Source organism: Propithecus coquereli, unplaced genomic scaffold (genome assembly GCF_000956105.1).
Source record: "Propithecus coquereli isolate 6110/MARCELLA unplaced genomic scaffold, Pcoq_1.0 Scaffold121, whole genome shotgun sequence".
In the NCBI taxonomy this organism is placed as follows: Eukaryota; Metazoa; Chordata; class Mammalia; order Primates; family Indriidae; genus Propithecus; species Propithecus coquereli.
In genome coordinates, this window is record NW_012136192.1 from 601,766 (window position 1) to 624,663 (window position 22,898).

General features: G+C 52.2%; 1 protein-coding gene across 1 annotated transcript; it reads left to right on the top strand.

The window, feature by feature from the left end:
- The first annotated feature begins 1,904 nt into the window (after window positions 1–1,904).
- On the top strand, window positions 1,905–21,165 carry TRIM25 (tripartite motif containing 25). Its single transcript, XM_012665705.1, has 9 exons — window positions 1,905–2,577; window positions 6,108–6,203; window positions 9,932–10,165; window positions 12,364–12,535; window positions 14,086–14,148; window positions 16,467–16,493; window positions 16,813–16,896; window positions 16,973–17,071; window positions 20,023–21,165. The coding sequence occupies exons 1-9, from the start codon at window positions 1,981–1,983 to the stop codon at window positions 20,550–20,552; spliced, it is 1,902 nt and encodes a 633-aa protein (XP_012521159.1). The 5' UTR covers window positions 1,905–1,980; the 3' UTR covers window positions 20,553–21,165.
- Window positions 21,166–22,898: the final 1,733 nt, after the last annotated feature.

The following is a 22,898-nucleotide window of genomic DNA, read 5'->3' on the forward strand; positions in this document are numbered from 1 at the left end:
CATTCCCACCTACTTCAGTGTGCTCTGCACCACTCCATTTGTTTCCACAACGTCCCCACGAAGAAGGTATTACTGGGCTCCCTGATTTGCAGATGAGGAATCCATACCCCTAACAGGACCCGGCCTCTCCGCATGTTCCCTTTTACTGCTTTACGCTCTTGTCTTCCTCCTGTATGAGAAGGCAGGCTTTTGTTTGATTCCTGTTCTATTCCTTTAGTGCTCAGTCTGTTCATGCCCGGTGCATAGTAGGTCTTAGTAAATATCTGCTGCGTGGAATTTGATAAAGTATGGCCCTTCGAGTCATCTTCATTGTCTAACCAGCCTTTCTAAACCTCTCAGCCTGGGAAATGAATTCCGCATTCTGGCATGAGTCACAAGGCCACCCTACCCATGACAAATAGGTCACAGGGGATTTCATAGTGCGTGTTTCCTGGAAGCTGCTCCACTCCTCCCTTGGGAGGCAGCATTTCATGGTAGGAAACCCTTGTCTTCTGAAATGAGAGAGGCTGGGTGACAATACCCACCGTCTTAGGCAAGTTATTTAGTTTCTTTAAGCCTCTGTTTTCTCATCTGTAACATGAGATAATTTTATTATGAAATGAGATATTAATACTATGCATAAGCCTTCATTCCTACCCCTTATCCTTCCATCTTCCTCCTCTCCATGCAAACAACAACAAAATGTGAAAGACAACAAATGGAGTAAACGGTTTTGGGAGAATAGGAGCCCGCAGGACAAGAATTAGGGGAACCAGGAGTGACAACACAGAGGTCAGTCCTGAGCTAGAATCCCAGTCCTGCTTTGTCTAAGTGGTGACTCTCGTCTATAAAACTGTCTTGCAGGGTTTGTAAGGATTATAATAGATAATACCCGTGACTTATCTAGCACACAGTAGGCACTCCATGAATAGTAGCTGTTACAAGATAATCTAAGACACTTAGCTTTTCCTCATTTTTGTTACCCACTCTGCTTCCAATGCAAACTCCAACCAACTCTTCCCAGAACACTATCTTTCTCTTTGCCACAATTCCATCCCCTCTCTTGAACACTATAACTCTTCTGTCTACCATGTTCCTGCAGTTAGGCCAGAGGGAAGAAAAACAGAACAAAAGAAAAAATTAAAGGAAATAAGTCTAAATAAACAATTTTGAGAAAAATGTTTAAGTTCCAAAGTGCCAGTATTATATGTGTGTATTTCCGTGTGTGTGTGTGTGTGTGTGTGTGTGTGTGTGTGTGTGTGTGTGTTTGTGTGTGAGAGAGAGAGAGGGAGAGACCCATTGTTAAACTGGTTGTCTCTAAATCTCGGGAAAGTAGAAATGGCAAAATAACAATTAAAAAAAAAAGGCATGTTCTATTGGTGCAATGGAAATAAATCACCAAGTTGAAGCCTGAGTGTGGGCTCCAGTCTCAGGGATTGGATGCTGATAGGTCAGAGTCTGGGTCTAGGGAAGAGGGTAAGGGGAAGGCCTACAGTTATTTTTTTAAAGGCCTGCCCTGCTAGCGGGGACAGTGGGGACATCTCCAGTCTCGGATGAGTTCTGGGAAGGAGGGGGCTTGCGCCAGGCGCAAGTTTGTGCAGAAGCCCGACTGGACATGGGCTCTGACCGGCTCCGAGGTTTGTACCCCACGTCCGTGTCCTTGTCCGCAGAGTGGCCCTCAGTCTCCCGGCGGTCGCGAGGATGATCTGAAACCCCGAGGGCCAAGCGCTCCGCGCCCACCCCGCAGGAGCCACCCCGGCTCGGAACGGAGCCCGCCCTCGCCAGCTCATCGGCGACCTCGCGGTCTCGGGGGACCGGGGAGGACCCCCACGGGGCCCGCCCCGTCCCCGCCGCCGGCCCCCAGCGCCCCCACGTGACTTCCTGAAAGCCGTGCGGACCGCCCTCCCCTGCTCGGTTTCGTTTCCTCGGCGGCCTCCGGGGCTGGTGCTGCAATCGCGGCCGCGGATCCAGCGCGTCTCGTGCCGTTGCCCCGCGGTCGCCATGGCGGAGCTGTGCCCGCTGGCCGAGGAGCTGTCGTGCTCCATCTGCCTGGAGCCCTTCAAGGAGCCGGTCACCACGCCGTGCGGCCACAACTTCTGCGGGTCGTGCCTGAGCGAGACGTGGGCCGTCCAGGGCGCGCCGTACCTGTGCCCGCACTGCCGCGCCGTCTACCAGACGCGGCCGCAGCTGCACAAGAACACGGTGCTGTGCGCCGTGGTGGAGCAGTTCCTGCAGGCCGAGCTGGCCCGCGAGGCGCCCGCCGACGGCTGGACGCCGCCCGCCCGCGCCGCGGCCCCCAGCCCGGGCGCCTGGGTGGCCTGCGACCACTGCCTGAAGGAGGCGGCCGTGAAGACGTGCCTCGTGTGCATGGCCTCCTTCTGCCAGGAGCACCTGCGGCCGCACCTCGACAGCCCCGCCTTCCAGGACCACCCGCTGCAGCCGCCCGTTGGAGACCTGCTGCGCCGCAAATGTCCCCAGCACAACCGGCTGCGGGAGTTTTTCTGCCGGGAGCACAGCGAGTGCATCTGCCACATATGCCTGGTTGAGCACAAAGCCTGCTCGCCCGTGCCCCTGAGCCAGGCCAGCGCCGACCTGGAGGTAGGGGTGACCCTTGAGGACGCAGAGGGCAGTGTGGGTGTCTCTGTGCCATACCCTGGATCCCCGGGGGAGATGGGCCTTGCGGGCCCTGAGATCGAGACAGGGGCATTCCCAGTGTCAGAGTAGAAAGGAGCTGGGAGAGTGTATCGCCCTCTCCCATCACCCACCCTCTACCCCCCTTACACCCATTTTACAGAAGGGACAACTGAAGACACGGGTGAAGTTGCTTGCCTTAAACCTGTCCTTGCCTGACGGTGTTTAGTAGAGGGTTTTGAATGTCAAATATGAACCCTGGGGGTTACCTCTTTTTCCTCATTAAATCCTGGCAGCACCCAGGAGGTGGGTATTATTAAGGAAACTGAGGTCCAGAGACTCTCACTGAGCCTGAGCTAATGCAGTAAGTGGCCATGCAGGCACTGGGACCTAGGGTTGCTTTGACTCCACAGTTTGCAGTTTCTCCCCATGGACCAGCCCCACGTCCAGGTCTATAGCATCCAGACCATGGGATGCTCCCGGAGTCCTGAGATCATGCTAGCAGAAGCCTTTGGTCATGTAAACAGAGGCTGGAAAGTTCTAGTGATCAGGGAGGGTCGTCATTAGAGGACTGAGAGGGAAGGGGGACAGAGTCCCTGCAATCCCTGGATCTGAGCCACAGGGAGAGCCAATGCTCTTGCACCAGAGTGTCCTCCCTCCTGGCTGAGTGACTTTGAGCAAAGGGTTTGGCCCGGGACCTGGGTCCTCAGCAGTGTAATGAGAAGGTGGGACTAGCTGGATTCCAAAGGGCCTTTTAAGAACTCAAAGCAGAGGCTGAAATCAAACCACCTTTTGTTACATCAGTCTAAGCTCCGAAGGGTGGCCTGATTTCATTTCATTCTCACAGTCCTGTCAGAGAGAACAAGGCCTGTCCTCTCATGTGTTTAAAGGAGACAGCGTCCCAAGTGAAGCCAGAGCTGGAGTCCGCGCCCAGCTCGGTGCGCCGTGCAAGCTCAGCTTTTTAACCCTTGTAATGTGCCTTCCTCTGCCATTCCCTGCCCCTTTGCTGAGTCCTTTAATGGGTCTCCTCTTTGAGCCCTGCTACTGTTCACTGCCGTTATTAGGGCCAGTCCCAGCTGATGCCCCCAAATTGGATGCCTGGGCTTGTCTTGGCCACTGGCATGTGGCCCACTTGGGACTTGGGAGCCTCCCATGTGGAGGACCCAAGTCTCCAGTCGGTGAGGGGATCCTCAGAACTTAAAACAGTTAATTCCCCTTGATTAGGGATTATTGCAGCTACCAAACTCCTCAGGCCACTTTCCTTTGGCTTAGAGTCATGTGGGCCCCCAGTCATGCTGAGGGGTCATATGTGTTTGATTAATGGTGGGTAAAATCGTTCAAACTATAGGGTTCAGGGTGCAGTGCTAAGAGTGGCTCTTGGAAATGAAGCACTTGGCAGCCTCGGAGTGTTCTGGGATCTCTTCCTGTTCTGAGACCTGCAAGGCCGGATCTGCCTGGGCCTGGCCTTTGACCCACACCAGCCACTGTTACAGGTCAGGTCAAAGAGCAATGTCACAGTGACCAGGGTCGAGTTAATGTGGCCTTGGTCCCTGCTTCCAACCCTTACATGTGACTATCACTGGCTTGTTCAAATCCAGATTCAAGATTAGGTTCAGCCCAGAATATCTTGGGTGGAGTGGAAGAGGCAGGAAAATGGAAGGGAGGGACAGAGTGTGTGAAGCCAACTAATTAGGGAAGGAAATGGCCTTTTTTTTTCTTTTCTAGAAATTTCCAGCATGCTCAGTTTAGGCATGTGTCTATAATTTTTTTTTTTTTTTTTGAGACAGAGTCTTGCTCTATTACCCGGGCTAGAGTGCAGTGGCCTCATCATAGTTCACCGCAGCCTTGAACTCCTGGGCTCAAGTGTTCCTCCTGCCTCAGCCTCCTGAGTAGCTGAGACTACTTGCCATCATGCCTGACTAATTTTTCTGTTTTTTGTAGACACAAGGTCTCGCTCTTGCTCAGGCTGGTCTCGAACTCCTGGTTTCAAGCAATCCTCCTGCCTTGGCCTCCCAAAGTGCTAGGATTACAGGCATGAGCCACCTTACCTGGCCACATGTCTGTGATTTTAATACCAGGATCTTAGCTGTGCCAGTTAATAGCAGTGTGGCAAGTCACTTAATTGGCTCTGTGCCTTAGTGTCCTCATCTGTAAAAGTTGGGTAATTCTCACCTCATAGTATTTTTCTTAGCTTTAAGTTAATATGATACATGTAAAGCATTAGAACAGTGCCTGGCATACAGTAAGCATGTAATAAATACTAGCTGCTGTTATTATGGGGGTGATGGTGGTCATTTTGCTTCCCATGTTTCCATGCCTCAACATTTCATCTGAGCAGGAGGTAAGAGATTCAGATATTGATTATGAAAATTTATAGAAATAACATGAGGATGCTATTATCCTCCCTCCCGCACAATTTGCCTTTCTTTCTGGAGGTGGCCAAGGGGCCTAGCAATTCTGAATGACCTTAATTTAGTTGCAGAGCAGATTTGCAGCTGGGCTTCAGCCCGTGTGGGCTGGTTCTTATTCCCAGCCCTTGGGGTTCCCAGGCAGTAGGGTGGCCAGGTGAGCCTTGGACTCTGGCTCCTGTCTCTGCCTCCCCGAGGCTGACAAAGGCTGCCAGCATTCTTCCGGAACTGGCAGGAGCCTCTGGAGAGAACCATCTCTGATGTCAGGCTTGGCTCTCTGGGTCCCCTTCTCCTGGATCTTGGCTTCATGAGCCTCCTCTGCTTTGCTTGCTCTCGAATGTCTTCTAGCTGATTTCCCCCCAGCCCCTGCCCAATATTTTGCTTGCTTTTCTGGCTGTTTGCAGTGGGAGGGGTGATCTGAATGACGTCACTTGCCATTACCAAAGCAGCTGTCCCATCTTGCTCTGTCCCTGTGTGAGCTTGGCCACCTTGCTCTCCCCTGTCTCAGTTTCATCAGCTGTAAAATGGGTAATGGTGAAGAAACTCATAATAATATTAATACAAGCTAACATTTAGTATGTTCTTACTAACTGCGGTCCCCAACCCCTGGGCCACGGTCCAGTACTAGTCCTGGGCTGTTAGGAACTGGGCAGCGTGTCACCGCCTGAGCTCCCCCTTCCCCTGCCCCGGTGGGTGGACTCCTGCTTACTAAGATCTGGCACTCACTATGCTAAGGACTTACTTTGTATCAATCAATCCTCCTACTAGCCCCCAGAGGTGGGAACAGTTGTATCTATTTTGTGGCCAAGAAAAGGGATGTGAGAGACAGCTGCACAGCTGGGAACTGGAACTTGAACCCTGGTGTGTCCAGCTCCAAATCGTGTACTCTTGACTTCCTTACTGCACTGTCCCCCTAAAAAGATCAGAGTCAGTAAATGTGGGAATGCTTCAAAAAGCTACAAGCAGGCTAAGGCTTGGGAGTGGCAGAAACATTCGTGGGGTGGATTCAAGGCATGGTTCCTGGGCTTGGGTGCAGGGGGGGGCTGGGCTGAAAAGGCGCTCTCTCACCCTCGTTTGTTTTCTCCGCAGACCAAGCTGAGGCATAAAATAACTGTCATGTACAGTCAGATCAATGGGGCATCGAGAGCACTGGAGGACGTGAGAGCCAGGCAGCAGGATGTGCGGGTGAGTGGCAGGGCTCTCCAACACCAGCACCGCCCTGGGGCCCCCCTTGGCCCACAGGCAGGGCAGGCGCGGCTCTGACTGCAACGAGGTGGTGCTGGCTGTGCTCACAAGTGTCAGGATTAAATATCAACTTTGCCAACTGTGGAGAGAGCTACATGCCCAAGACAGATCCTTCACAAACCCAAACTGAAAACTACCTATAAGCCCAACTTTGGGGAAATCATTAAAAAATTAGAGTTGAAACGTAATAATTTAGAAAAATGGTTATGATATAAGGTGGGAGAAAAACAGGAAGCAAAACCCTACTAGGATTGCGTCTATTTATAAAAAAAAAAGGATATTATTTTCACAGGGCTCCTGTAATAGATTACCACAAACTTGGTGGCTTACAATGAAAGGGTGTGAAATTTGTATGTGGGGGGAGAAAGATTTCTCACACGGTGATTAGGATATGCAGAAGTAAAAGTTTATTTATTTCTCTGAGAAAGAAAGAAAGGGAGAGAGAGAGGGAGTGAGTGGCTACGATAGTCTATTGCAGGAGTGCAAATGCCGGGCAGCTGAGAAAAAGCTGCTTGGAGTTTTAAAGGATAAAAATGGCTTTTTCCCCCTCTGCTTTAGCAGACTGATAACAGAAGCGTGGCGAAGCTGTTATAGGTGTTCTTTATTTTTCTCTTTTCTCTGTGAGGCTGACTTTATGTGAGTCCTTGGAATCCCCTGCTGGGAGAACTGAAGTGGAGAGTTCCTACCCCTACTGTGCCCTTAGGGCTCTTCAAGGCTATGAAAAAACTCTTAGAGATAACGAGTTAGGCCTCAGGTGTTTACTTAAACAAAACAAAGGGCAGTTGTACTGGGAGTTTTCTCTTCACAAGGGCAATTATGTGTTGTGAGTTTATTTCTCTTACTTTCTGTTCGATAGTTTATTTTCCTCTGTTAGGTAGGTTACTAGTAAGGCCACCTTTCATACAACAACAGAAATTTATTCTCTCACAGTTCTGGAGGCCAGAAGTCCAAACTCAAGGTGTCAGTAGGGCCACATTCCCTCCCGTGTCTCCAGGGGAGAATACTTCCTTGCCTCTCTCAGCTTCCAGGGGCTCAGGCGTTCCTTGGCTTGTGGCTGCCTGACTCCAGTCTCTGCCTCCATCTCCATGTGGCCACCTCCTCCCCCCTCAGTGTCTTCTCTTCTATCTCTAGTAACAACCCTTGCCACGAGATTTAGGGACCGCCTGGGTAATCCAGGATGATCTCACCTCAAGATCCTTAATTTAATTATATTTGCAAAGGCCCTTTTTCTAAGTAAGGTTACAGTCACAGGCTTTGGAACGTGGACATATCTTTTGAGGGGGCCGGCATTCAACCTATTATCGGAAAGAAGAGTAAAAGGAAGTATTATAGGAGGATAGTAGTGAAAGTGCTGGAGTGGGAAATCAGAGATGGTTTTAGTTCCTCTGTTTTTCAAATTTTTTATGAGGTTAAATTGCCTTGAAATTGAAAGAAGATTTGATTTTTAAGTACCCTATTCTGGAGCTGCAGCGCCCAGGTTTATTGAACAGCTGTGGCTTAATTAAGTGAGATCTGGGTTAGAATACCAGGTCTGTCATTTACTAGCTATGTGTCTTTGGTCATGTTGGCAGATCTCTGAGCTTTAGTTTTCCCATCTGCACAATGGAATCACAACTCCTTTCTGAAGGTGATTATGAGACTTAAGTGAAAGGATATATATGAGAGTACCTGTATTTGGTAGAAGGTAGGCTAAACTGCTATAACAAAGTCACCTCCAAAATTCAGAGGCTTAAATATGATGGAAGTTTATTTTTCTCACTGTGACAGTCCAAGCCCATACATGAGTAACCTGTACTAGTGGGATGGCTCTGCTCCATGTGATCATTCAGGGATTAAAAGACCTTCCTTCTTATTGCCCTGCTGCTCCATAGAGTATTGCCCTCATCTCTTTGGTTGAAGCAGGGTCACCATGACATCTTTGTTCTAGCCTGTAAGAAAAGGGACAGGGAGGAAGTGGAGGACAAGAAGCAATTTCCTTTTAGCAAGTGACACAGTGTTGCACATAACACTTACGGTCATGCCACATTGGAAGGAGCTTGGTCACATTGCCAAGCCTAGCTGCAGGGGAGGCTGGGAAATGTAGTCTGGGCAGCCACATGCCCAGATAAAACTCCAAGGATGTTCTTTTACTAAAAGAAAAAAGGGGAAAATGAACACTGGGGGACATTTGTAGTGAAATTGGAAGTTGTAGCGTAAAGAATTGAGTAAAGAAATACTTGAAATTCTTTCTTCCAGTATACTCTGCCTTTTGTGTGTTTGTTTATCATGTTTGATTCTGAGCTATTGTCTTAGTCCATTTTCTGCTGCTGTGACAGAATACCACAGACTGGGTAATTTATAAAGAAAATAAGATTATTTGGCTCACAGTTCTAGAGGAGGGGAAGTCCAAAAGCATGGCACAGGCATCTGGTGAGGCTCATCCATGGTGGAAGGGCAGAAGGCAGAAGGGTGAGAGAGGGTGAGAGACAGAGAGGAAAAAGGAGACCAAACTCCCCCAATAACCAACCCACTTCCGAGACAGCAGCATTAATCCATGCTCCGCCCTCATCACCTAATCGCCTCTTGAAGGCTTCTTGAAGGCCTCACCTCTTAATATTGTTACAATGGCAATTAAATCTCGGCATGAGTTTTGGATGGGGACATTCAAACCATAGCAGTTATTGAGGTTACCCAGGATGTTAAATAAAACCGCAGCTGCTAAAGCAGTGTTGTCCAACAGAAATTCCCCAGGAGCCTCAGATATAGTTTTAAATTAATTTTAATAATACAATTTATTTACCTTGGTATATCCAAAATATTATCATTTCAACCTATCACCAATAGAAAAGCATTAATGAGCTATTTTTCATTCCTTTTTTTGGGTACTAAGTCTTTGAAAGCCAATGTGTATCTCATGCTTATGACACATTTCAGTTGGACTAGCCACATCTCAAAGGCTTGATGAAGGCTACATGCAGCAAAGGGCTATGTTACTGGAAAGTACAGTTCTAGAGGATGATGTTCCCCAGCAATTTTCTAGAGCTGCTTTCTACCTTTTCTTTTAAAAAAATTGCCTGCGAATTGCCTTTAGCTGAAGAAATAAAATATCACCGGTGCAGCCCCTCCTGTCTGTTTCTTTCTTATTGTACTTCCTTCCTCTCTTCTAGAAGTAACCACTGTCCTGAATTTATCCATTCATCCCCAGGCATTCCTTTATAGCGCTGTGTTTGTTTCTAGGCTTTACGTAAAGAGGATCGTACTGCATGTCTTCTTCTACAAGTTGTTTTTCTCTCATGGAGATTTATCCATGCGTAGCTCCAGTTTATTAGTTTTCGTAACTGATATTCCATCCCGTGAATGGTTCTCCGTCTGTGGACAAAGTCTCCTGTTGATAGATATCCATGCTGTTTCCAGGCTTCTGCTACTTCAGACAAGGCTGCTTGTGAATGTTCTCGTGCACGTCTCTGGGGCAGGTGGCTGAGAATGTTTCTAGAGTATATTTCGAGGGTTAGAGGCGCTGGGACATAGCACGTGAGCACCTCCATGTTTAGTAGGTATTGCCACTTTGCTCTCCAAAGCGGTCGTGCCGGTTTGAACCCCCTGGGGCTCCACATCTCACCGGCACTTGGGGCTGCAGCCTTAGCGTTTTTGCCAAGCTGACGGGTGCCCTCTTGCCTCGGTCCTCTTAGGCTACTATCAACAAGAAGGTGGAGCAGCTCAGACAAGAATACATGGAGATGAAGGCTCTCATTGAGGCCTCGGAGGCCACCCAGACACGGAAGATGAAGGAAGAGGAGAAGAGGGTCAACGGCAAGTTCGACGCCATTTATCAGGCTCTCCTCAAGAGGAAGGGTGAGATCCAGAAGCTGAAGGAGGAGCTTGAACTCGGCCTGACCAAAGGGGACGAGTTTGAGTTTCTGGAGGTGGGTCGTGATGGGGCCATTGTTGGCCACTCTTTGCCTAGTGGTATGGCGTTAACCGTAGGTGCAGTAAGGCCCTCAAGGAGTTGGGGCTGTAAGAGGTCACTAGAGGCATCCTTGAGACATGTGCTGTATTAGTTTTCTAAGCTGGGCACCAACTTACCACAAACATAGGGGCTTAAAAGAACATGCATTTATCATGTCAGAGTTTTGCTGGCTCAGGAGTCCGGGCACGGCTTCGTAGCTTGTCTGCTCAGGGTCTCACAAGGCTGTGGTCAGCGTTGGCTGGACTGCCTTCCTTTTAAAGCCCAGCTTGTCTTCCAAGCTCACGTGGTTGTTGGCAGAATTTAGTTTCATATGGTTGTAGGACTGAGAGGTCCCTGCTTTCTTTCTTTTTTCTTTTTTTTTTGAGACAGAGTCTCATTCTGTCTCCCAGGCTAGAGTGCCGTGGCGTCAGCCTAGCTCACAGCAGCCGCAAACTCCTGGGCTCAAGCGATCCTCCTGCCTCAGCCTCCCGAGTAGCTGGGACTCCAGGCATGCGCCACCATGCCCAACTAATTTTTTCTATTTTTAGTACAGACAGGGTCTCACTCTTGCTGAGGCTGGTCTCAAACTCCTGACCTCAAGCTATCCTCCAGCCTCTGCCTCCCAGAGTGCTAGGATTACAGGTGTGAGCCACCGCGCCCAGCCCTAAGAGGTGCTGAGACGGCTGCTTTCCTGCCACCTGTCTCAGTTTGGTAGAGCCTACTTCTTCAAAGCCAGCAGAAGACTCTTTCCTTCTAGAAAGGTCCAGTCCTGCTTTTAAGGGCTTTCACCTGGTTAAGTCAGACCCACCCAGGGTAATCACCCTTTTGATGAACTCATGATCAGCCGATCTGAGATCTTAATTACACCTGTAATATTCCTTCCGCTTCGCCGTACAACATAACCTCATCGCAGGAGGGGTATCCCCATCACATCTGCCATCCCGGCCGCACTCGAGGGGAGGGGATTATATAGGGTGTGTGCACTGGGGGTGAGAGGGGGGTGTTTGGGCCATCTTAAACTGTTGTCTGCCACTCATGCCTCCACCCTCTTCCTCCCATCCTTCCTCCAATGACCCCAGAAGTGTCTTTTTAGAACACAGGTCCTCCCCAACCCTTTCTGGCCTCATGTTCTTTAGCATGGCCCACAAAGCCCTTGGTAACTGGGCCCTGCCTTTGCCAGCAGCCTCATCTCTTACCACCCACCCCCTCACCCATATCCTAACCACAGCGGGGCACTCACCATTCCCCAGACACGGCGGCCGTTGGGTGGGAGCACCATGCCTGACCTCTGCCTAGCGAATGGCGTCCTTCCAGGGCTTCGGACCCCACTGCTATGCTGCTCTTGGTGTTCCTGAGGATGTCACACTCCTTCTGTTGTAGCACTGGGTGATGTTGTCTCGGAGGTGCTTGTTTCACATCTGTTTTGGCTGCCTTACCAGTGCAGAGTAAAATGCGTGGCATTCAGGGGGTGTCTGGTGTGCCCCATTGATTGGGTGACCTGTCACTGTATCTCAGAGGCCCAGTTCCTTGTTCAGGTCGTGGGGGAGAGCACAGGAGTGACTGGGCACCTTCTCCTACCTGTGCGTAGATGCTCATCCATGCCTAGGTGGGAGGGTACCAAGCTTCATCCCACACGCTCGTTCCTGCTTGTTGGAGCAGCTGCCTTGAGCTCTCTGAGAAGGATTCTGGGTCCACATCTGAGCCTCTTGACACTGTATGACACTCGTTTGCCCTGGCTTCATCCCACATCCCTTGAGGCATCCCTGTTCAGAACACTTGATTAGAGCTGTTCCTCTAGGATGGAGGTGGTCCTGAATTTCCTGCGCTTTTCCAGCCACAGCTGGAGGAGTGGAAAGAGCATTGTCCACAGGCTTGGGAGACCTCTGTCCCAACCGTGCCTGTCCCACTAACTGGCAGGGTTCCTGGCAGCCCACTTGTCATGTCCCTCAGTTTCTGCATCTATAAGATGAGCCACCTCTGAGGTCCCTTCTAGCTTCAGATTGTGGTGTCTTCAAGTGGCACGTGAACCCCTGGTGACCTCTGGCCTGTGATTTGAGAGGGCCGATTGGACTTAGTGCCCCTGGGCTTGGTGGGCTCCTCCCAGGGTTTGTGAGAACTGAGCTCAGGCCCTGGTTTCCCAGAAGCTGCCTGCAGTAATCCCCTGGCTTGTTCCAGAAAGCGTCAAAACTGCAGGGAATCTCCACGAAGCCAGTCTATGTCACCAAGGTGGAGCTGAACCACGAGCTGATGAAGGGCGTCCAGCAGAGCACCATCGACCTCAAGAACGAGCTGAAGCGCTGCCTCAGGCAGCTCCAGGAGAGGAAGCACGAGGAGCACACGGGCTCAGGTGACCGTTCGCAGCTGGCACCTGCCTGCTGTGGAGCCCTGGACCCCTCAGCGCTTTGGGGCGGAATGGGGTGGGGAGTGGGGTGGGGGTGTGATCCTGAGTTTCAGGGTTTCTGAAACACCCACCTGCATCTGGGGGGAAGTGGGGAGCTGCTTCATCCTGACATTAGAGCACATTTGCGGGGGCTCGATGTTATGGTGGGACTTTCTGGACAGACAGGCTCTTTTTGTCGTGATCTTGAGGCCGACTCGGATGGGATTCGAAGGGACTTTGGGTTGTCTTTGTGTTTGGTGGGGGAATGGCTAGTTTTGGGGAGAAACGTGGAATTCCTCCTTGACACCCCCTTTCCTTCACCCCATACCAGTCCATTGCCAAATTTTGCTTTTTTGATAACTCCTGACTCAGTCCACTGACAGTCCCAATAACAGCCACCTGCTCTCTGTTGCCATCGCCTGTGCCCCACGACTGTGGCAGCCTCCTGAACGCCCCTCGGTACTGCCGCTGCAGCCAGAGAGAGCTTTGCAGGTCTCATCCCCTGGGACCTCTCCCCCTTCACCCTGTTAATGGGCTTTCCATCGCCCTTAGAGCACAGACCAGACCCGTGACCCTGCCTACAAGCCAGGTCAGGCCCTGTTCATCTTCGTAGCCCCAAAGTGCCCCCGCCTTTCTCCTGTGCATCTCTCTGCAGTCAGTTCCTCAAACATGCTAAGCTTCCCACCACAGGGCTTTAGTACATGCTCTTCCCCACTGCCCAGAAGGCTTAGACTCCACCACCTTCACCAGTTAACTCCTCTCACCCTTTGAAGATCATGGAAACACTCCATGTCCCAGCCAGCCTCCCCTGCCACCTCACCCACTCCTCAGACCCGGTCCCGGGATCCTTATCGTCCTGTTTACTCTTCCTTGCCATTCCCATCTGTCTCCCTCGCTAGGCTGTGATCTCTGTGAAGGCAGGGGCTGTGTCTGGTTTTTACACAATGCTGTTCCCCCCGTGCCTGACACAGAGCCTGGCCCATAGTAGATCTCTGTTGTGTCATCCAGGAGTGGCCTTGAATTCAGCTTGGCCAGCTGCGTGTCCTTGCAGAGGGCTTCTGAGATAAGCGGCGGTGCAGCTCCATGGCGGCAGTGCTCTGCAGGGGGCAAAGCTGTTCATGGCTGGTGTGCAGGATGAGGGGAGAGAAAAAGCGGGCAAGGGACAAATGTCGACTGAGCCTGCGCTACACGCCAGGCAACCTGATCTCGCTCAGGGGTCACGCCAACCGCAAGCAAGGTGGAATCTTCCCCATTGAGAGGCCTCAGGCCGCAGAGCTGGGTGCTGGTGGAGAACACACTTGACCCCAGCTACATTTTAAGCCAGAGAAAAAAGGGAACACACCAAACCGGTCCATCTGTGACCTTGTTTCTAGCTCCTGTGACTGCCTGGAGGGGGAAGGTCCGTGGGAATGGCTGTCCACGGAAACCCTCTGCCCGTTGCCCTCCCGCCGTGGCAAAGCTGGCTGCTGGGGCTGGTGGGAGGAGCTGCACACACTGAGCCTTTTTCTCTGGCACAGGTGACTCTGCAGAGCATGTCCCAGCGTCCACACACAAATCCTCACGCCCTGCGAAGGTATCAAGTAAGTAGCCCCGTCCCTGTCCCCATGGCAACAGCGTGGCTGTGACTGGCCGGCGCTCCGGCTGTCCCGAGTTACCACGGGGGTCTGGATCTCAGCTGGGGAAAAGCTGGGCTACAGAAGCCACCGAGGGGCAGTGGAAGGGCTGTCGCAGCAGCTCCACTGGGGCCCGGGAGGCCTCGTCCGTGAGCATCGCACGTTTGGGCTGCCTGGGGCAGCTCAGCCCCCGAAGCTGGCCTGTTGTGAGAAGTGTCACTACACTCAAGTTCTGGCACTCGGCAGAGCCCCCGGAGGAGGCTCACGGGGGTCCTGGACGAGCCGCGGCCACGCCTCGCTGGTAGCGTTTGGTAGTGGCGAGCTCCTGCTGTCGCGTGTTCCCAGCGCTTCCTCATCGCCCCTCCCCCTTTCAGCCCCTTGGGCCACGCTAGAAATGTTTTTTCCTAATCACCACCCATGAAATTTTGATACCACCCATAACTGTTTCTATTCTGTGCTTTTACACATAAAAAGAGTAAGATTGCTTTACTCCTTTTCTGTCAAGAATCTATTTTTGCCCTCTTGGGGGTGGCGTCGCCCTCACTGGGAAGGCGTGTGCTGCTGACGTGGGGGCTGGTTCTCAGTTTTCTGGCCTGTTAAATGTGGACAGTAATGATATCGAGCCCACAGGATTATTGTGAGTGACGTTCACATGGGGCACTGATTGTGAAAACTCTTTTTTGTTTTTGGAGACAAAGTCTCAATTTGCTGCCCAGGCTAGAGTGCAGAGGCGTCATCACAGCGCACAGCAACCTCAAACTCCTGGGCTCAAGCAATCCTCCTGCCTCAGCTTCCCCAGCAGCTGGGACTACAGGCCCATGCCACCATGCCCAGATAATTTTTCTATTTTTTGTAGAGACAGGGTCTCGCTCTTGCTCAGGCTGGTCTCGAACTCTTGGTCTCAAGCAATCCTCCCACCTCGGCCTCCCAGAGTGCTAGGATTATAGGCATGAGCCACTGCTCCCAGCCCGTGAGAGCTCTTTATAAGCCATAAGTCAGTGTGAACCTAGGAGGAATGCCCCATGCCATGGCTGGGGGGCTGAGAGACTCTGGGCTCGTTCTTTGTTGCTGTTGAGTGCTTGCTGTTAGTGCTTAGGTTGTCTTTAGCAGAACACGTGTGGTACCGGGTCCTGGATGGAGTGGAGTCTGGGCTAGGACGCCTGGTGCAGATGGAGCGGGAGCCCTCAGCTAGGCTGGAAGATGTCAAACGGCAGTTTGTGTGAAAGGGAAGTGAAAGAGTAGATGAAAAAGTATTGTTGGCCTGTGTACATCCTTCCCTAATCATCTTCCCTCGAAAACTCCTTGTGGCTGTCCCAGGTCACAAACACCACCCTCAGTGTGAATGAGCTGGTGATGCCAGCCATCAGGCAGGCGGGTCCCCCAGTGAGGTGACGCCCTCCTGCCTCTGCTAAATGACACCCTGGAAAATAGCTGGAGCTGTGAAAGTTAAATTCGGGGGTAATCAAGGCTGTTCTGTGTTGAAAGTGGCTCCAGGTCAATAGGCTGAGATGGGGAAGGAGGTAAGAGGGGCGGACAGTCACAGTGGAGAGACACCTAAGGACAGTCACAGTGGAGAGACACCTAAGAGCAGCGGTGAGGGGGCGGCCTGTGCCCTACACAGGTGTCACAGCCTGGGGCCCTCCAAGATGCTGGTCTGCTGGGAGCGAGCAGGAGAGTGGTGGCAGCTGAAGAAAGTGGGCAAAGAGTGAACTATTGCAGGAAACGTGACTCCTGAAATGGGAGAAGGGGTAGCCGGGCCCCTGTGGGGTGAGGCAGGGCCTCGCAGGGAGGTGGAGCATAATGGGAGAGGGCGGGGCGTATCTGGAATGTTCAGTGTCCTGTGGGCAAGCGGAGAGGAGACGCCAAGATTTCATCCCAGTGGTGGGAAAATCTGCCCACTTGAGTGTCCTCTGGAACCAACCACCCAGACGGCTTGCAAACCACAGATCGCCTGAGATACCTGCAGTAAATCTGAAATGTACAGTTAGATCAGTTCTGACAAATGCATACCCATGTTACCATTATCCAAATCGAGGTGAAGAATTTCCCTTATTCCAGAAAGTTCTTTTGTGCTCTTTATTAGTCCACCCCTCCCTCACAGCAACTGCCGCCGGTTTCTATTACTAGCAATTCGTTTTGCCCACCAGCCTCTCGTATTTTTCAAGTTAAAACACCCTTTAATTTGTATGGGTCAGATTCTTGCGAATGAATGTCGTTATGGGCTTTTGAAAGTGTCATTGTGTTGTGCTTTAAAAGATCTTAATTCTGAAAACTTTCTTTTTCAGAAGACGAAAAGACATCCAAGAAGCTTTGTAAGTCGTGCCTTTGTGCACCTTTTGGTTTCTGAGCCTGAATGCTGGCAGGGAGAGGCGGCCTGTCTCACCAGGCTTTGAGACGGGCCTGAGCTTTTTGCTTATAGTCTGTAATGGCACACGGGCCTGAGGTGAGGGCAGGAGTAGCAGAGTAGGACGAATAAGATGACCGTGGCCCTGTGTGGACTCCCCTTTGTTGGCCCGGCTGTTCGGTGTGCGCTTGTGCAGGTGGCTCTTGGCATTCGGCTTGGAAGGGAAGGGAGGCCACCGTGTAGCTCTCACCCGTTGCCAGCTCACCTTTCTCTTTCCTCACCCCCAGCGGCGCCCCCTGCCTCACCTAGCAAGCTTCCCACCTTCGGAGCTCCGGAACAGTCAGTGGATCTGAAACAAGCTGGCCTGGAGGGTGAGTTGTTGTGGGCAAGGCCACTGGGGCGCTCACTCTGAGTGTGTCCTGAACATCGCTCTGTTTTCTCTCCCAGCTGCAGCCAAAGCCACCAGCTCGAAGGCGAACTCAGAGCTGCTCAAGGCCACGGTGCTGGGGAACTTCCTAGCCAAGTCCAGACCTGAGCTCCTGGAGTGTGAGTAGCTTGGGAGCTGGCGCGGGTCCTGCTGCTTTCCATTTCTCCTGTGCAGTGGGCGCCATCCCTCGCCCTTGGCTCTGTCCACGCCCCTGCACCTGTCCTCTGCTCAGTGGCTCCCTTGTTTCCTCCCTCCCTTCAGCACCTGCCTTTCCTTCTCTCTTTTCCGAATCAGCTCAGACCCCACGATCGGTCCTTTGTATCTCCCTCCTGTGGTCCAGCCTGGCTGACCGAGCTCGTCCCTCTCTCGGGCCAGTGCCTGTAGCCAACTGCTGTGCCCGAGCGTCCCCTGCAGAGCAGGCGGGGCAGTTGTGGTCACCGGCGTCACCGGGTGTCCCATTGCCGGCATGCCTGCTCTGCCACCCCTCCCACGCCTGCCACCCAGAGCCACCATTTCCAAGCCTTCCCACTTGCCCTAACTCCAGGTTTCTCTTTGTCCCGCCCACCCTCTGCTTCGCGGAGAAGAGGGACAACCCAGAAAGAACAACCTCGGCCTTTGTTGTCATCTCCCCTACACTTATCCCCCTTCCTCCTTCCCTCTTCCCCCTTCCCCAAGGCCAGTCCCTGGGCCCTGGACTCTGGGGCCCACTCCTCCTGCTGTCTCTGGAATCTTCTGCTCCCGAGTGGGCTTTCTCACTCCCGTCTCTTTGCCCTCATTGTCTCTACAGAGGCCTGCCCATTCTACGTAGCGTGTCTAAAATTTCTCTAAATCACAAAAAACAGAACCAACAAAACCAGGAAGACTTTCTGGGCCTCAGCTCTGCCTCTCGCCTCCCTTTCACCTGAACACTTGTTGGAAGTACAAATCCCCGAGCCCTGCCCCGGTCCTACAAGATCAGACTCCAGGGCAGGCGTGGAGAGCCGCGTGTTGAACTCATTTCCTCAGTGATGCTCTCCGGGAAAGCTGGGGAGATGCAGCTCTGCAGCGAATGCCTTGGTGGTTCTCAGCTGTGGCTGCGTGTTGGAGCTCTCGGGAGCTTTGTAAAATCCCTGATGCCCAGACTGCTCCCCAAACCGGTTCGGTCAGAATCTCAGTGTTTCTTAAAGTGGCCCAGGGGTTACAGTGTGCACCCAAGTGAGAGGCAGAAACCTAATCCTCGCCCTCCTGCAGTCTGACCTCTGTCCTCGCCCTTGATCAAGGCAGCTCTGGTTGAGGTTAGCGGTGGCCTCTGTGCCATGAAATCCAAAGGACAGCTTTTAAGCTTTTATTTAGCTTCACCTTGTGATACTCTGTCCCCATGTCCCCTGAGCCACCACACTCCCCGGGTCTCCATCCACCCCTCTAGTCGGTCCTCAGGCTCCTTTGCAAGCTCTGCCTTCCCTGTCTGACCTGGAAGTGGGTAGAGTTCCTTCTTCAAGGCCAGGCCAGGGGTGCCCGCTGTCCTAGAGCTTCACATGCGGCGCCCTCCACTAGTACCCGCCTCTACGCAGCGGCTCAAACCCATCACTGAGAAATGAACTTCTGGCTGTTCCCTTCTCTGCAGCTGCTGAGGCTTGGTGGGCACCTGTGGGTACCTTGGTTTCTCAGGGTGGGCCTCCCCAGAGCCCTTTGCTGTCCTTGGGCCCCCGGTGAGGCCGAAACCAGTGCGGAGTGAGAGCTGTCACTCAAGCTACTGGCGGTGGTGCTGAGCCACGTGTTTCAGGTGCTGCCATGCGCTCTGTAGCAGCTCCATAAGCAGAAAAAGTAAAGATCTAGCAACTTAGGACCTTAGAGGACATTTTCCCAGCCCATTCATTCACCCAGGGGGAAACTCAGGCCCCAGTGAAAAGCGTCATGCCCTGAGCCACCTGGCCAGGGAGTAGTAAATGGTGAAAACCCAGGTCTCCTGGCTCCCAGATTCCCAAGCTAGAGATTGTCTCCCTCTGCCTTGCTGTCCCGTAGCCGGCCTCCCATGGGTAGGTCCAGGATAGCCTATGAGGGAGGGGCAGGGACGCTGTGTCCTAGAGAGAAGGCTGAGTGTGGGGACGACACGGGGGGGAACTTAGTCTTCAGATCTCCTGGAGCTGGTTAAAAGTGGCAGGAGGGGCAGGGAGCGTGTGCTAGTGTTCCAAGGAGAGATGTAGTCCGGCCACTGCTGTGCTTACAAACCTTGATTGGCTCCCTGCTGCCCCCAATTAAAGTTTAGACCCCTTAGCCCTTCCCTCTCTGGCCCTAACGTGTTTCCCTCCTCCTGCGGCTATTCCCCACCACCCAGCCTTCCCTGGTCCTAGAACATGGCCAACATCCTGAGATTCCATGGCTTCCCCTACATGTTCCTTTGCCTGGAGTGGCTTGTCTCTCCTCTGTCTAGTTCTTCTCATCTTCTGTTGCCTGTCTCCAGTGGTGCCTGAGAAATGCTCCCCTGTGCCCTCTCTGCCCCTCCACATGTCTCCGTGTGCCTATAGCCTGTGCCCACACTTTTAGCAGAGGGTGGGCCTCACAGTGTTGCTCTTGCCTTGTTTGTTGGAGTGTGAGCTCTGTAAGGCCAGGCACCTTGTTTCTCTGGTTCCTGGTTGTGAGTCTTGCATAGAATCTGGCATCGATCAGGTGCTCAGTAAATGGTTTTAGATGGACTAAGAAACAGACCAATGGGTGACTGATAGATGGATAGATGGCTGGCTGGCTGAAAAGGATGGATGAGTAGATGGAAGGATGGATGGATGGATGAGTGGGTGGAAGGATGGATGGATGGACGGATGGATGGATGAAATGAGTGGATGGATAGATGGATGAGTGGGTGGAAGGATGGATGGATGAGTGGATGGAAAGATGGATGGATGGAAAGATGGATGGATGGATGGATGAGTGGATGGATGGATGGATGAGTGGATGAATGGATGGATGAGTGGATGGATGAATGGGTAGATGGATAGATAAAACAAGTGAATAAATAGTCCAAGTTCATGAGAGGCCTACAAGGGAGAGCACCTTGGCCCACTGTAATTGATTCCTTGGGGTGATGTTTCCTCAGATTATGTTAAAGTCATCCTGGACTACAACACTGCCCACATCAAGGTGGCTCTGTCAGAGAACTACACCGTAGCTTCTGTGGCTGACACTCCTCAGAGCTACCGGCCGCATCCACAGAGGTTCACGTCCTGCTCTCAGGTGCTGGGCCTGCACTGCTACAAGAAAGGGATCCACTACTGGGAGGTGGAGCTGCAGAAGAACAACTTCTGCGGGGTAGGCATCTGCTACGGCAGCATGGAACGGAAGGGCCCCGAGAGCAGGCTCGGCCGCAACAGTGCCTCCTGGTGCGTGGAGTGGTTCAACACCAAGATCTCTACCTGGCACAACAACGTGGAGAAAACCCTGCCCTCCACCAAGGCCACGCGGGTCGGCGTGCTTCTCAACTGTGACCATGGCTTTGTCATCTTCTTTGCTGTTGCCGACAAGGTCCACCTGTTGTATAAGTACAAGGTGGACTTTACTGAAGCCTTGTACCCGGGCTTCTGGGTGTTCTCTGCAGGGGGCACGCTCTCTATCTGCCCCCGCAACTAGGCAGGCCACAGGCACTTGGGTTGACTGCCTGTGGAGACCCAAGACTCTAATGACAATACTGCAGGTGGAACTTTCCTCAGAGAACTTTCCCGAGAGTCCCCAAGTGTTTGAAGGGAGGGATGGGAGCTGGTGGGAGGGTGGGGAGATGGGATAAGAGGAAGGGATTTGGCCAGGGAAAGGGGTGGGGTGATGGCGTTGTAGGCAAGGAAGCATTTCTACCCCCTGCTGCCTACCAGGGTGGGCTGGCCTCCTCCCCACGACTCTGGGAAGCCTCTGGGCTGCTGGGCAGAGCTTTGGGGAGTAGAGTCATGTGTGCCTCCTTCCTCTTAGGGAAAATCTGTAGCCATTGCAGGTTCCTTCTCGGGCCATTCGGTATCTGCCCTTTGCTCTCTGGGGCAGTCTTCAGATATTGGAGTTTTGATAACTTTCTATAGATGTTTTTAGAATACGAAAGTCATTGGATTTCAATATTACGCAGCTCCCACTACCCACGTAGTGGGGCTCGATTCCCTGGTTATGATCTGCTCGTGGTAACCGCCCACAGCAGTTTCCACCTGGAGAAAAACTCTTTAAGACCACAGTTTTGGCCGGGCGTGGTGGCTCACGCCTGTAATCCTAGCACTCTGGGAGGCCGAGGCGGGCAGATCCTTTGAGCTCAGGAGTTCGAGACCAGCCTGAGCAAGAGCGAGACCCCGTCTCTACTAAAACTAGAAAGAAATTAATTGGACAACTAAAAATATATACAAAAAACTAGCTGAGCATGGTGGCGCATGCCTGTAGTCCCAGCTACTTGGGAGGCTGAGGCAGGAGGATCGCTTGAGCCCAGGAGTGTGAGGTTGCTGTGAGCTAGGCTGACGCCAAGGCACTCACTCTAGCCAGGGCAAGAGAGTGAGACTCTGTCTCAAAAAAGAAAAAAAAAAAGACCACAGTTTCTTAAAGAAGCACATCCTCCTCCTTCCCCTGGAAAATAGTGCTGCTCTCTTCCCACCTTGTTCGCCCCATTGATAGTTTTAAAATGTTTCTTCGAACAGGAACCTTTTAAGCTGAACCTTTTAAGGTAAACCTTCAAAGGTTGAATTTGCGATTCAAGGTCAAGGTGACCCAGGTCCAGTCTGGATGAAAATCCTTCCCACGCCCAAGCATTATGAGAGGCATCTTGGCAGAGACGCTTTGGCAGCAGCCATGAGCTTCCTTGCCCGAGGCTATGGGGCCAGGGGCTCTGCTGGGCAAAAGGGACCCTGACCTGGATCAACGGAAGCAACAGATGCTCGTGTTAGAGCACCTTGCCTTCCTAGTGACAGCTCTCCTCGGCTGTAGCCTCCCCTCCCTCCCCTGGATGGTGAGGTATTGGATGGATCGCAGATGACAGTGGCCACCCCTGCAGCTGGCACAGTCCAGCAGCCAGCTAGGCTGGGTATCCGAAGCCTGCTGCCTGCAAAGGCTATGTGGCCGCCTCAGGGCCTTACTAGGTCACCTGCTGTGGTGATTAGCTACGGCCCAAAGGATCTTTTAGCAAACCCCATGGGAAACAGCAGCAAACCTGCTCATCCCTGGCCACAGGCCACAGACCCAGCACTGGCCCTGGCCTGAGTCAGAGGCCTGGGGCTGGCCTGAGCCCCTCCCACTGTCTTCCTCCTTTGAGCCAATTCTAGATGCTCACATTGACCATGCTAGAGGTCAGAAAGACTTTTAAGGACCAGGAAGGAAATCAGCTAAAGAGAAAAGTGGCTATTTTCCCTGCAGTGTTTCTGTGGAGTGAAAATAACCCCAGTCCACGAAGGGGCAGGAGTGAATGGATGCCTGGACTTGCCCCAAGCTCCTCGCAGCCTGGTGTTGTCAGAATGGAGTGTGAGACATTTAACCTCTTGTAGTGAATTGAGTCCAGCTCTGGGCTCTGCCAAGAGGAGAGCTCCCCTCAAGCTTCTTATAATATGAAAAGAGGTCACCATTGGGGAAGCAGGGGCCCCAGACCTTTTCATATGGATATTTGAGGATTTAACACATCTCAGGCCTTGTGCTGGAATTCCAGAGCACTCTAGCCAGGCTTACAGCACTTGGTATTCCTGATAGGTACACACCTGACATACGGGTGCATACCTGATCTGTGTCTTCTCCCAACAGGAACTTTCAGTTCCTTGGAGGAGAGAGAATCTTTGTAGGGAAGACATCCCTGCAATAGGTGATATATGGTCTTTAAAAGTTTTCTTCCTTCGCTACTTGGAAGAAAAGTTTTTTGGTAATTCTCTGCTTTCGGAGATGGTCAAAATCACCTTCACTGATTTGCTGAAACGAAAGCCTGTCTAAAGGCAATTATACCTGGGAAACAACTGGGTTTAGAGGGCTAGA

What these genes read in the sequence shown, in the direction of transcription:
- TRIM25 (XM_012665705.1), top strand. Translation starts at nt 1,981, where the DNA reads ATGGCGGAGCTGTGCCCGCTGGCCGAGGAGCTGTCGTGCTCCATCTGC. An exon ending in CCAGGCAGCAGGATGTGCGG is followed by an intron (nt 6,204 to 9,931) that starts GTGAGTGGCAGG and finishes CGGTCCTCTTAG; the next exon opens with GCTACTATCAACAAGAAGGT. An exon ending in ACGCCCTGCGAAGGTATCAA is followed by an intron (nt 14,149 to 16,466) that starts GTAAGTAGCCCC and finishes TTTCTTTTTCAG; the next exon opens with AAGACGAAAAGACATCCAAG.